The sequence below is a fragment of the Pieris napi genome, chromosome 10, assembly GCF_905475465.1.
Source record: "Pieris napi chromosome 10, ilPieNapi1.2, whole genome shotgun sequence".
NCBI lineage: Eukaryota > Metazoa > Arthropoda > Insecta > Lepidoptera > Pieridae > Pieris > Pieris napi.
Window position 1 is genome coordinate 5,295,706 of NC_062243.1, and position 15,935 is coordinate 5,311,640.

The window sequence follows — 15,935 nt, forward strand, 5'->3', positions numbered from 1 at the left end:
TATTTTAAGCACCTACGCATTTGAGTCCTTTACACAATTACTTAGGAGTATCTAAATAGTCAAATTCATTTATAGGCTACTAATTTAGAATACATGAAACGATCAAAATCGGCTCGAAATCTTTGTTTGTAAAGAATATGCAATATTCCAATTTTCATTGTGGTTTAAAGAGAAAACGTCTATTGTAAATATTTTTACCTCATTCAGTGAATGAGTAAACCGCATTGGGTTTATTCAGCCCATGGTTATTCGGAACAATTTGACCGATCTTTTACAGTTGTAAGGTCTTCTCTTACACAACAAGTACAGTATTTAAACAAACTCATGTAAACCAAAATCGGTTTAGAGTCGACACTTAGGGCTAAGTAAAGATCGTAGTTCCTCAAAGCCGGGCAACCAAATCCTATTTATAAGTATTAAAGTTAGAACAAATTGGATTTGGACATACGAAAGTACTTGCGTTAGGTCCTGGCTCTGAATATCACCCTAACTTAGGTACTACTCTTTTCAGCTAAAGTCATTTTGCGTTGTTAGAGAGTTATTTCTTTGAGTAATTTAATTGGAATGAATAAAGTTAGTACGAGGCAGTTTTGTCTCTCATTCACAAAGTTTTTCATTTATATTTTTAAGAAGAATATGTGTCGTAATATTCTGATACTTTTGTAATAACATGTGAAAAAATATAACATCCCTTTTTTTTATTACCTATAACAGGTGGTAACCAGTTGCAATTTCGATGACACATGTTTGACATAGACTAATAAAAGTGACAGTTGACATGTTAGCCATATTGGCGCGCTGTCAAATCGCGTCTTTTACACTTGATCCTTTGCCTTTCCCATTAGGGATAAATTAATATCATCATCATCATCTTTTACATATTATTGAGTTCAATTGTCCCGACATTAATAGTTTTTGAATTCTAAGTTAGTAGTTCTTAGGTAGTTAGTTAAACTCCATAGACAAAATTCCAAATAAGGTGATATGGACACATAAAATCAGGTAGTCTTAACAATAGTAAGTTGTGTAGTAACTGTTATTATCGCACTCGCCAGTGCTAATTTAAGGCGTGAGAGTGAACTTACATTTCAACATTACATGTATTCTCTATTCTCTTGGACTAAATACAATAAGCAGGTCACTTTTAAGCAATTTTCTCACAGTCACAATGGTCAATTATGATGATCTTTGTGGGTACCTCTTATTTGGCCTAATTTAATTTTTAACGGTAGCTTATTATGTGTTACCTACGCCTGGGTTCTATATTCATCTATCTACATTAATGTTTATTTTCTTCTATAGAATGTAGCGGCTGTCGGGTGAGCTTTCTATAGAATATATGGTTCGTTTATGGCTCGTATTTTGTATACAGAACGACTGTAAGATGAAATTGAGTACTACACTTAACACTAAGTAGGTACAATTTTTAGTTTAATTTTTTTTACAAAGAAATCTACGTACTTTCATATTATTATATTATTTTTATATTTAAACAGTTGAGTCAAAAAAGAAGCTGGTAAATTCAGCGGAAGATACACACCATAATAAACCATGTTCCATTTTCAAATATGTGTTAAATTTTACGTTTGTATAAATTTTATAGGGTAGATGAGTGCTATAGAAATTACAAACAATACTGACCCGTATAAGGTTATCTCGCAAAATTATCGTTTTCTGGCCATAACATTTCCGGAAACAAAAGAGGTGTCATGCCGATATCATTTAACGTGATCTAGCAAATTATACAACTGTCACCGAAATGCTGAGAAATGGATTAATTTGTACCGTCTGTGCTCCAAAGTTCTACAATTCTCCATGCCTTTAAACTTTGTTGCATATTTACAAGACAAGAACATATCATGTTTCTTGACTAGAGGGTGCTTTTTTGTTATATTGAATCTTAGCGATTAAAATTTATTTTATTATAATTTACGTGAGTGGGAATAACGAATTTGGCGTTTATGTTTTTATATATTTTGATTCATACTGCATTTTTTGGACGTCTACTAAGTTGGCACAGATGTACAGAACTTGTTTTTTAAAATTATCCCAAAGTACATATGCCGCACCATGCAAAATCTTGCCAAGTACGCGTCGACGCATATAAATTAAATTAAAGTCCACATAATATTTTGCTACCCAGAAGATTGGTCTCCAAACACCTAGTACATTGTTTGATGTTTATATTTTCGTAAACCTTAATAAATTTGACCATTAATTAAAAAAATACGAACAACAGCTAAAAATATTATCGAAGCCTGACATAATTCGAAAAAATTGGTTCAAAACGAACCGTATGTTTACAAATTAATTGCTTTTATTTTAATTTTAATACGTCATCCGAAAATGGCGATTAAAAAGAGTGGCGGAGAGTTTATTGCCAGTTCTTCTCTCCCGTTCTACGCCCTTGATTTGAGAACTGGCAGTAAATGTAAAATTAGAAGCATTAATATGTATTTCTTTACTGACAAGTCATAGTACATTATGTTACCTATATGATTAAATGATTTTTTTTTACTTTACTTTAACTGACGCGATATTGATTTAACTTAATATAAGATATAAATAGCAAAGACCTAGTTTATGGAAATAAAAAAGCTAAATGTGTATCTAATAATTTTTATCTGTGAAGCGTAGTCAATGACAATAGAATATTTTCTCAGACATCATGAGAACAGGGCATGGGACGCGTTATAAAGACGTAACAATTTATAACTTCCGACAACACATTTGACATACAATGTACGCTGTACACTTAAGTATAATTCGAATGTAGATTTGAGTCTTGTCTTATAATCAACTTAATTAAGTTATCCAATTAATTATAAAACTAAGGTATTTATATAAACTTCTAATTAGAATGTTTACATCAAAAAATGTTTTATAAGATGTGAAGTTATTTATTAACGCAATCGTTTTGATTACAGTAGGTACATAGTAATACATATTATTGTATTACTATGTACATGTATAGTAATACATATTATTGTAGACAACACACATGGGGGCAATTTGATTGTTAATTGGGCTAATAGAAAATTTATTAAAACTATTTGAATTTTAATTTCAGTTTTTCATTATATGTTTTCAAAATTTACTTAGTGTGTTTCGTTGACAAATTCCTAGTAATTTCTTCCTATTAATTTAAGTTTCTTAAGTAAACAGTTCAATATTTTAATAACTGTTTTTATATTAAAAATTATGGATGTTATAGGACATAAGAATTTCTATTGAATTTAAATTGAATATTTTTATTTTGTTTACATAACTCGACGCTTCGAGTGCTTTACAGAAATAGTCCACAGAACATGTGTGAATAAAAATGTGTTTATTAATAAAAAACAATACATTATAATGTGTAACATCTGTTAACTCTTTTAAGTAAAATATACCTGTTTCAGGGTTCCCAGCTCTTCCATAACAAACTTAATATTATTGAAATGTTGCCATATCAACGACATTGCCTAAGTTTGTTTTGTTGTTTGCGTGTAATACTTACGTAAACCATATACCAAACTATTATTTTACAAACCTGCACGCTAATATCCACCAGATCTTTGGGTAATATGACCTTTATAACGTCGGTTTCGGATTATAGACCTTAATATTGGCCAATCTTAGTAGATGAAAAATTGTGTCACATCCCGCCACAATTATTACGAGACATAAAAGTTTCCGCTATTACAGAACCTGTTCGACGTGAATTACGACAAATTAAATTATATTACGCCTTTAATTTACCTTCTCTATACGGATCACAATTTAATATAATACATCTTCAGAACATTTGACATTCCAAGATAAAGGTGACAGTATGAAGCGTATCCGTTTCCGTAAAAAAATTATAGGTAAACTGTTCAAGGCCGTTCCATTACTAATTAAAGTATTTTAAATAACATTAGAAATGCGATATCGAACACGACCGGGTTTTTTAAAAGCTTCTTTGATCTTAACAAATGTAATAAAAAATGGAAAGTTCTTTCGCAGACGCTTGCGTAACTTATTCAATAACAGAACATTTTGTACCAATGAACTTTACAGCGTATTGTCACGATAGAACGGTCGCAATATTTCATCGCCCTTGTGCTATTTCAAGTAACTAGATGAATTCAACGTCTCTTAAACGTCCATTACGTTCGTACGTGACTCCGAAACAGAATTACTCCCCAAATGAAAGATAAGGCTAATTTTACTGCCGTAATTGTATCTAATGCTTTATTCTAATAGTATATTTGTATAGATAATATTATTTTCAACTAACAAGTACCTATATTTTTGCACTAAGTATGTAATCATGATTAGGCAGTTTTTGCCGCGCACCATCACTATGTGGAACCAGCTCCTCACTGAAGTATTGCCGAACAAATTCGACTTAGGGTCCTTACCAATTCTCAAAAGGCCGGTAACGCACTTCCGAGCCCTCTGGCATTGGAGTCGATGGGCGGCGGTATCACTTAACATCAGATGAGCCTCCAGCTCGTTTGCCACTGTTTTATAAAAAAAATGCGTGCATATTTCAAGTAACACCTCGACGTCCGTCGTTCCGTAACTGAACGTTTTTTGAAGCAGTTTTTGCCGCGCACTACCACTTTGTGGAACCAGTTACCCACTGAAGTATTTCCGAACCAATTCAAATTAGGGTTCTTGAAGAAAAGAGCGTACCAATTATTAAATGGGTGGCACTTCGTTAGTTCGCACTTGGGAACCCTCTAGCAACGTAATTGTCTATGAGTATCATTTAGCATAATGTGAGCCTCCAGCCCGTTTAAAATAAAGTTCAAGTACAAAGACTTGACTTAAATTATATTTTTTTATCTATAGCAAAGACAGACAACTATATTTTACAGAAATTGTATCACAAACGGCTGAAAATCAATTTAACAGCCAGGTTAACCGATTAATCGTCTGTTACAAGGATTAAATGGATTAATTTCTCTTTGTTGTCGTTGTTTTCGAGTTTAATTGATACTCCAATCTTATCCAATAAAGATTTTATTAAATATGTGAGGCCATAAATTATTATTAGTTTCTAAGTGCGTTAATAATAATTAATATATTTTAATAAATTGATTATTGGCTTTTGCTCACCTGACATAAGAAGCTGGAAGCTCAAATATCTATATCGATAAAGACCTATCATCTTTGTGATTCTAGTTTGTCAGTACATAAAATTATATGAAAATAATGAATATATAAATCTGTATACAGCAGCAGTGTTGGCCTAGTGGCTTCAGCGTGCGACTCTCATACCTGCGGTCGTAGGTTCGATCCCCGATTGCACCAATGGATTATTTACATTAGCGCATTTAACATCTGCTCGAACGGTGAAAGAAAACATCGATTCAAAAATCTGAGGCCAAGACCTAAAGAGGTTGTAGCGCCACTGATTTATACATAATATGCACTGTTTACATTATGACATAATTTTCCGGTCTCGTTGGTAAATCAAAATCATTTTTTGAACATCGATCACTTCATACCTACTCCTTTTAAATAAATAATTAATCTGCCTTGAACTTAAGTACAATTTCGTCTCTTTTTGCAAAATTGTATTTTTGATGTGATTAAAAGAGACAAATGAGTACTTTAAAACGGCGCAATTAGAAAGATTTATATTTTATGAGTTAGAGGGTAATTTAAAAATAAAATGATAATATATGAACAGGATAAAAACAACGTAAAATAAAACTTTATTTGCTGCAATGATGACAGCAACGTTAATTAACAATCAATGGAACAAACAATAAGAGCAGTGCTTTGGTCATATGTAATCAGCCAACGATATGATGCATTATAATAATTATATTAATTTCACTATTTATTCAATTTCATAATTGACTCCAACAATAATTGCGGAGATTTTTGTTTACGAGACCCAATGCAATTAATCGGAACATTAATATTTAAAAAATGTCATATGTATAATGTTTCGTAATCTGATACTATTGTATGTTGGAGAGTTATATAGTTCAATTTCCACTGTAATAATAATAAATTTATTTTGACTCTTCATAATTTTCTTTGAGGGTTTACATAGTACAAGTATTTAAAATGGTCCACGGAAGCAAAAAAAATTAAATAAAAATAAAATAAATTTTCTAAATCATTAAAAAAAATTGTCTGTATTTTTTTATGTATGTGGAGTTTTGAGCAAGTAGAAATTAGATTGACATAAATTTACGTACTTGAACAATGCCTCATAATTTTTATATTAATTTCATATAGCTACTCACGTATAATTTCATTTACCAAAACGACTCTTTTAACTTTCTCTAGCCATAATTTCTCTTGAATGACTTATGTACATAATTAAAGGTAAACCGCTATTATTGACAAAGTGGAACACGACAACTATGACGTATAAATTTCGCGGGTTCGAACCATAGATTACAGGTTTAATGATATAGATTATATAGAATAGTTTTAGTCTATGCAGAAAGAGAAGCGTCGTGGGATTTCACGTCGCAGCATTGTTATTTTTTGTTATGTTGACAACACTGTTATATCATAGTTCGACAGTAATAATTAATACTTTATAAGAAAAAGGATTATGCTACTAACTAGCCGTTTCGCGCCCGCTTTGCTGGACGAATTAAAATAGGAAATAAATAAAAAATTATTATTATTTTTTCATATTTTTATCATTCTTCTTTTTAACTTCCCGCTATAGGTAAAATTGAAATATTTCGAAAATCGAGTTTTTAACAGATGTTGACGTTTTGCGGTTCTAGGAAGCCTCTTTTGTTTTTATTAGCGGGAAAAATTTTCATAAAAGTAAAACAGAAATAAAAAAATGAAGGAACGTTGGAATTAAAAAAATAAATAGCCATAAACCATCTAGGAAAAATTTCGCATCGAATGGTAGTTTATGTCGATACGATCAGTGGTTTAAGCGTGAAAGAGCCTCAAACGAACACCATTTTCTTTTTATATATATAGATAACAATTATATTAGTTCACATAACAGCCACGGCGATTCTAAATTTAAAAAGAGTGGCGGAGAGTTTGTTGCCAGTTCTTCTCTTCCGTTTTATAAAATCGGCAGTAAATATAAAATTAAAAGCATTTAATCTATATTTCTTTTTTGACGTTCACAAGTCTTCATAGTGTTACCTATATGAATAAAGTTGTGGCTTCATTGCAATCAATTTTTAAGCAAGTAGATGATCAGACTTTGCAAAACGAAACAATTATTTTCGTGCCACGAATCGAACTCCGGAACTAAGTTGTAGCAATGTGTTATAGCCACATAAACCTTCATACTTCAAATAAAAAGCTCTTTTTGTACACTTTTCGTAAAACTTTAAGCTCGTGTTATCAAATACTCTTTTATCTTTTCAGATTAACGATGTTGATAAGGTGTCGGACGGCACTCTATGCTGTCGCGATTCTGCTGCTCGCTGCCACATCATTAAACGCAGAGGTAAGACATATATATATGTCATGTTTGCCTATAAGTGCTTGTCACATTAGAAATTGTATTTTGTGTTTGTTTTTACCAATGTCTCAGTGTGCCAAGCGTTGGCAAGGTTTTTCTCAATAAAAAAAATAAAAAAAGACTTTTTACATTTCCTACTCTCTCGAAGTAGCAAGTGTATTTGCGTCACAATTAATTAAAAGTATGACTACTTCGATCCAAATTAATTAAAAAGTTTTATCGAAAAACTTGCTTCTAGCAAGAAGCGACCTTTTAGGGTTTCATACAACTTTTTAAGTTCTATTTTTGTCATATTAAAGATGTCTTAATGAAGAAAGTCGTTCTAAACGTTTTTCTGTAGCATTTTAGCAGCCTTATAAATCTTAAAACATAATCGGACGTAGGATGTTTCAGTATACACCTGTGAAGGAACTTAAATTCGTTAAAACAATGGAGTGTAAAAGAAAAACCAGCCATGTGTAAATCTTTATTGTTTCTCACTTATATACTCTTGATACGGGATCTTTTGTTTACAAACAATACAAACAATATTAAGACATAAGGCGTGACCTCAATTGTAACAATATATTTTTTAAGTGTTATGTCGTGTTGTTCCCACTGAAATACTTCCTGCAATCTATAGTAAAACCTCACCTTTAATCTTTTACAATTTTTCCGATAAGGAACATGACCGATTACTTAACATATTATAGCATAATCCGTTTATTTCTCTTATATATAAACGTGAATAAATAATAGATAAATAGAGCTAATAATTAGTTAATGTCTTATCCATTTTACTCTCGTGTAACTTTCGCAAGAGGAAGCTTAATGTTAATAAACAAAATGGTTAAGTTTTTTTTCTCTGTTAATTATTTAACGTAATAGATAGTAACCCTTACTATATATTATAATAGACCCTATAGGGTTGTGGTATTCTCACAAATTCCACTGTTTGATTTGGTAAAAGCGACGACGGCAACTTACGCACGCAAATACACTTCAAATTGTTTACTTGATCAAGTAAGAATTGCCAAAGAAAATAAATATTCTAACGAATTGCTTTTCGCTGAAGTTTTAAATAAATATTATTGCATATATAAGTTTAGACGAAGATTCTTTGTTTAAAATGTTCTTATGGAATTATTAGCTAATAACTATAATTACGCAAGAGGAATCTATAAACCAAAATGGATATATTACGATTGTTTAGTTTAGTAGCAAATATGATGCGTAATAAAACGATCTTTGGCAAGGTTTTTATGTAAAACTTTTACTTATTTACTCATTAATTGGCTAACATTTGAATGCTCTAACAAAATTCCAATAATAATGACTCTACAACAACTTAGCTCGTTCACTGTAGTGTATCTACTGAGACTATAGAATCTGTAATTCTCAAAGTAAACAAGAACGCGATCGCAAAGTTCGAGTCAATAGAGTCATAAGCAGAAAGTTCGAATTTTCGCTGCTTGAGCGACTTATTCTACAATAGATTGGAAAACTGTAAAAGGGTGTAGATTTATGGCTTTGTTACGTACCAAAACGACCCAAAGCGATCGTATCATCAATGTATTTATCACTGTAAATGTGTCAACCGTTGCGTTCAGATATCACCGAGTACGCTTTATATATTATTTACGACCTTACGATATACTGGAATCGTCATTAATAATATATTTCTCTTTTACAGGGCAACCTCTTCACGTGTCCAAATGGTAAGCTTTTATTTTTCAAGTCTTATATAGGTAATACACCGAGTAATGTATGGCCTAGTTTAATACTATTCTCAACTTAAAAACGTTGGTTCATTCTTCTGTGTATGAACACTTGATCGTATGGTAAAAACAGTACGAAAAGTTACACTAAAAAATCGACGACGCTGCCTGTCGTGTCTGGTGTCCATGGGCAGTGCTAAGGCCTTATTGTTACATGATCCGTCATACGTATCATACGTATCGTACGTATAAAAATAAATGTTACACAGAAATGTATATGAATTTGAGCATTTCCTACTGAACAGTGCCTCAAACTAAATTATAATTATTCATGATGTTAGCTATACCAAGATGCGTCAAATCCGCTCAATTGAGCATAAGATTATATAGGATATATTCTGTTGTGATAATTATAATATAACTTTGCCTGCGTGATTTAACTTGAAACAAGAAAGTGTAGTTGAAAATATCAATCTTTAAAATTCAGAGTTAGCGCTAAGACTCGTGTGTCAAAAACGTATTTAATTTGAAATTCATGAGTGAAACATGGCGCTACATCTCGACTGTATTCTTACTCTATATACACTATACAATATATACACTATACTATGCAACAATATATATATAAATCTTCCCTTGAATATTGATGAAAACCACATCAATATCCGTTGCGTGGTTTAGAGGATCTAAGCGTATGTACGGTAAACATAATATGTCTGAACATAAATCACCTTCTTGATAAGTATTTCAGATCAGAGATGAAATTATAAGTGCAATAACAATATTCTTACCGTACATCATATTGATAATAATTAAAAATGTATAATTTATAATAGATTTTAAAAGTTTTACCCTGTGTACCTTTAATGCTGGCAGCATTTCCTTACTGTATTGCGATACTTGGTTGAGCGAGGAAAGCACCATCTCTGTGGTCACCGGCACTATCGACCAGAAGCCAACTTAAATTTTTAATTAGCGCATGTTCACTTGAATCCCACGACCCAAGAGTCTCTTCCTCCAAAGGGATCAATAATTTAAAGTTGGCCTAGTGGCTTCAGCGTGCGACTCTCATCCCTGAGGTCGTTGGTTCGATCCCCGACTGTGCACCAATGGAATTTATTTATATGTGCGCATTTAACATTCGCTCTAACGGTGAAGAAGAACATCGTAAGGAAACCGACATGTCTTAGGCCCAAAAAGTCGACGGCGTGTGTCAGGCACGGAAGGTTGATCACCTACTTGCCTATTAGATTGAAAAATGATCATGAAACAGATTCAGAGGCCTAGACCTAAAGAGGTAATAGGTGTAGCGAAACTGTTTTTTTTTTACTTGTACCCAACTTATCACCACAAGATTATATTAACAAGACAAAGCTAAATACGTTTGTTTTTAACCCCCTTAGGATTTTATTATTTATTAATTATACAGTTCATGAAAAGCGAAACACTTATGTACTAAATTCTAAGTCACATTAAGTAGATCAAGTTTTCACTTAATATACCGAGCACCTGTACTTAGACTTGACAACAATGTGAAATGAAACCAGCTCATTCCAGCTTAGCACAGCTTATGTTCTAATGTGCTTAATAAATTCATTACCACATACTAAAAGCCCAACGAAACAGACGTGGAATTATTAATATATGTATTTCAAAGGGTTGTCAAGCTTTATTTGCCGTCTTTAGGTTTCATAAATTTTACTATTCAGTTTTATACAGATAACAGAAAACTTATTCAGGGCACTAAATTTAATAAGTTTTAACTCCAGTTACCTTCTGCCAAAGCAAACAAATTCAAAATTGTAATAAAATTGACGATCGCGCTATTGTATTCCCGTGGTTAAGATTTATACTAAATATAACAGCTCCAAATAACACCAGTAACTTTTGAAGTCACAAAAGGACTATTTAATGTGAAAAAGAAATCGTCTATTTATCACCAATAAATTTGAAGCTTATTTGAAACTATAACAATAACCTTACAAACGTAGTGTAAAGCAAAAGCTTGGCGATTAAAAAGAGTGGCGAAGAGTTTATTGCCAGTTCTTCTCTCCCGTTCTACGCCCTTGATTTAAGAACTCGCAGTAAATGTAAAATTAGAAGCATTTAATGTATATTTCTTTTTTGATGTTCATAAGTGTACATTGTGTTACCTATATGAATAAATTATTTTGACTTGGACTTTATAATAATTAGCACTAAACTTTGGTGAATTGGTATTACGATTCATTAGCGTTTCATACACCTGTAAGTCAAAATTGACAGCTACTGAGTAAGCAAATTAAATGGTTCAGCGGCCTAGGTAATCTTCATTAACCGCATAATTAATGCAAGGGAATTGCCTCTCAGCACACGGTACACTGCTTTTCCAGCCAACTAGCGAGATTGGAGCTCGCTTCTATGCCTCCAAGTTCGTATGCTCAGAGAATATTGATTCAAGGTAGAGATAAAATAAATTTTAATATCTTACAGCTGATGTTAAATACGGAAAGCGTGATATGACAAGTACCGGTGATGAACTGGAACGCAACGTTCTATAATCTGCCTTCAAAAACAATGGATAAGCAAACAATAATGCTCCCTGCTATAATATAAACAAAACAAGCGGACAAATCCGACCAACGAATTAATTTATCGCTACGATTTAGATATACTTGCTCTATACCCCAAGGAGTCGCTATCTCATTCTAACACGAGATTTAAAATATCATACTATCGTTTCTTTTTAAAGAAGTGAGAGTCAGTCCGCAATAGTATTTTTTTTTTATAAATCGTCTCTGTACAAAACAAAAGAAAGTGTCCAATTACACAACTTACAGTCTCTATTAAGGCACTCGGTTCTTGTGTAAAAAAAAATATCCACTTACCACTGTTTATTAACATGAGCTGGAAAAAGTTTTGGTTCATGAAGGAAATCTTAAAAGGTCAATTTCCTCTTCACCTCAAGAATATTGTCTTGGACACTTGTATTTTACCTACACTCACATACGGCTGCCAAACGTGGACTTACAATACAAAAATAAAAACTAAACTAGTAGCATGCCAGAAAGCAATGGAAAGAAGCGTACTTAAAATAAGAAAAATACATAGAATTAAAAGCGAAAACATAAGACGAAGAACAAAAGTTATAGATGCCTTACATTATGCCCTAAAACAAGCATAAGAAAAAAAAATGTATAAAAATGTAAAATAATCTAAGCTGTGTATAATAATTTGTTTTTTTGTCATGATTGGAAATTAAACGGGCTTCATTATTATTATTTATTATTACCACTGTTTAGCACTAACATGCACACTCATTCAAATGATGTTGTCTTTTTCAATCTTCTATTAAGAATATTAAGCAACGTTACATTACAAGTGGTAAGAGAATAACTAAGTGTAACACAAAAAGACATGGCACACAGGTAAAACATCAGCCTAGTAAAAAAGTGTGTTAAAAACACCGCAAAGCCACACCTGATGTACACAGCTAAAGTGCAGACAGGAGACAAATTGCATCATTCCCGAGAATTAACAGGGAGGTTGTGAGGTCGTTGTGCCCAACATACGGCTAAATCCATATGCAGTCTGCCAATTCGAACACATCAATATACCAAATTACTTCGTATAATTAACCTGGCGTTATAAGTTATGTAAATAAAATCTCTTGGGCGGATTTTTGCATTACTTAAACTAGTATCGTGATGGATACTGCTCTATTCATGCTAAAAATTCATTCACGATATTGGTGTTAGATTTTTGTATCTCTTTTGTGACAATCCTTCGCAAGTCGGTGATTAGCCCTCTTTGCCAGACACAGGTTGACTTTTTAAGTCTAAAGCATGCCGGTTTTCTCACGATGTTTTCCTTCACTGTACCTATTTACGAGCAGGTTTTAGTTTCGAACTTAAAAAGTTCATTGGTGCCCGTGATTTGGCACTTAAATCTGTAACAAGATTCATTTTAATGGCGAAAAGTTAGGCTTCAATATTATACCATAATGTGTTATATGTTCATTCATATATCACAAATTGAGACATCGTTACTTTTACGGCTGGAAATATATTTTATTTTCGCAAGTATGTAATTCGTATGTGAATTCGACTTATGAAATATTGAAAAATCAGTTCAGTCAAATTATTCACGCCATTTGAAAATAGAAATTCATGTTTATATAGAATTTTTAGTAATATAGAACACATATTATATACAGTCTTGTAAATGGTCATTGAATATTTAACCTGTGTAAAAATAGCCAGCTGGGAATATTTTGCCGTTGTATATGAAAGGATATCACGATATTCCTGCTAAGTAGACATTTCGAGGAATTTGGTTTCCCTGAGGTAGCATAAAAGCCTTAGCTGCTTGAGGGAAAGCGGTATCTCTACTGTCTTTGGTCCTGTGGTTTGAAATATATTCGAAATAAGCTTATATATTTGAAAAATTGCATCATTTTTAGTCAATATCCATTAAAAAAGCCTTAATCTGCCGTAAAATATAATAATGTGTCCTAGACTCTTCAGTAGGGAACATTATCTCTGTATCTTTATTATTCGTACTTATCTCCTCTCAACCCAACACAACTTTTTTTTCGCCGGGAATCGAGCCCTGGACCGCCAGTTTTCCAGACTGGGTGTTATCAAAACATACTCGTAGATAACTCTTCAACTGAAACTAATAAACCATTTATAGTAAAAAATAATGAAAAATGCCTTACATTAACATATCATGTACGGGAAACCAGATGTCTCCGTATTTCATAATAACACGAATCAATTGAAAAAGAGGAAAATTAGAAATCCGTTTCCTCTGATAATTATTTACGTAAGTGTATTTACTCTGAGTATTCAATACTTCTTTAAACATAAATCTTACATAATGTAGAAAACGGCTGCATCTACTTTCAAATACTCGTAAATCTTTTGATTTTGATGAAGGATAAATATTTTTTAAATTTGAAATATGCCTACTATTACTATAAGATATTTATAACACCTGTCATTTGTTTCGCGTTATTTTATAGCACGCATGGTCAAGGGGGCTTAGTCAAGATGCAAGACGCCTTAACAAATGTTAGTTCGTGTCGACAAATTTTCATACAAATTAAGTTTTCGACTTTCTACATACACTACTGTTAAGGCATCTTGACTAAGCCCCAAGGTCGTCGAAGATGACATATAACAACTAGTTAAATGCCATTACGGTGACAACTGACAGTTGAAGTTTATGCTAATGATAAACGTCCCATAACGTTCGTAGAGCCCGACGGATTTTCCTAAAATTAGATCACGTCTTACTTTAGGATTTATGATTTAAATTTTGAATTGGAAATTATTTATTGAACACAACTGTCTGTTTGTGGCAGCCTTGTTGGCATTGGTATTTTTAAATGCACGAACAACGGATTAACCTCCGATTTACTAACGTACTTAAAATTTTCTATTTTTACAAATTAAGTACCGTAACAAAAACTCAAAAATATAGACTCGGCAGCCTTAACCCTATTTTAAATTAAAATATAATACATTTAATGTTAAGGTTAATTACCTAAATTAAATATTTTAATCGCCTAATATTAACTAAACGTTTAATAAATATCACTTCCGAAATGTCGAACTACGACAGATTTAAAACGTTTGAACGACGTTATTTAATACGTTCTGATTTTTGTTATATACACTTCTTTCTTGTTAGTCGATATCCTAACTTCCTTCAGTACCATTGATCGGAACTTCCATAAAGGCCTCCCCTAGCTTTTTCCAAATATTTCTTTCCATGCCTTTCTTTCTCCAATTGCTTTCTGCTAACGCTTCTATATATTCGACCCACCTTTTAGTAGGGCGCCCTGTTCTGCATATGTAATAATTAGAATATCATAAATCAAATTATGCGCCAGTAATCTGCACTCATATCTTTATATTCGTTAATTTATGTATTTCTCTTTTTGCTGGAGAACCTATAAATTTATTGATTAATTCTTTAAATAGAGATATAAAAATGTAAATGAGGCTTTGTAGTTACATCGGCGTAACAATAATTTAAGAAAAAAATATTTTGTACATAGAGCATATGCGTCGACCGCACTTCCTCCAACGGAACATCATCTGTCCCAACCACCGAACATAACTTGTTTTCCCCTTTGTACCTTAACTATATGCTACTGTATTATTTCCATGAAGATTTACACGGAACTCTAAAGACATGCTCTTTGCTACAATTATAGTTACTTACGACGTTTGCAATGAAGTTATTAATGATAGGTACTATCAATGTCAGTAACAGCATTATATACCGTAAATAAATTACGACGACCGCTAACCACTGATGCTAACAGATAGTAGGCAATATAATATTCGGAGCAGCACGATCTGGGTCAGTTGCTTAGTAAAACGACATACGGTTACGGTGCAAGGTTACTGTGGCTGCATTAAATGTATTAAAAACTTGGGACTTTGGAGCCGCATTGCTAACCAACTAATTTCAGGCGCAAAATAATAGATTATATGAACCAACAAGAACCGCAAAGATTTCTAAAATCATGATATAATAGAAAAATCATACCTCAAAAACAAATCTGGTTTTTTTTTAAATTGATTATTGATAAATATTTTATATAAAGAACAGATACAGAAAACACTAAAAAAAAAAATAAACTAAATAGTTTAAAAAATACGATTAATACAAAAAGCGAAACGAAAACATTACGACAAACAGAGATAAATAATTAACGTTTTTATACCTCCTATTACTAAATCAAACATAAACAATCTAAAAACAATTGTTATATAAAGTAATTTACATTATTGCTTCCAATATTC

At 32.2% G+C, this 15,935-nt stretch overlaps 1 protein-coding gene across 3 annotated transcripts in view; it reads left to right on the forward strand.

Moving 5' to 3' along the window:
- The window catches only part of LOC125052907, a 64,363-nt gene that overhangs the window by 22,436 nt on the left and 25,992 nt on the right, over window positions 1-15,935 (forward strand). For all 3 annotated transcript variants that reach the window (XM_047653984.1, XM_047653985.1, XM_047653986.1), the window contains exons 2-3: window positions 7,342-7,423; window positions 9,111-9,135. In XM_047653984.1, coding sequence (XP_047509940.1) covers window positions 7,349-7,423; window positions 9,111-9,135 — 100 coding nt within the window. In that variant the 5' untranslated portion in view covers window positions 7,342-7,348. The remainder of the gene's footprint in view (window positions 1-7,341; window positions 7,424-9,110; window positions 9,136-15,935) is intronic.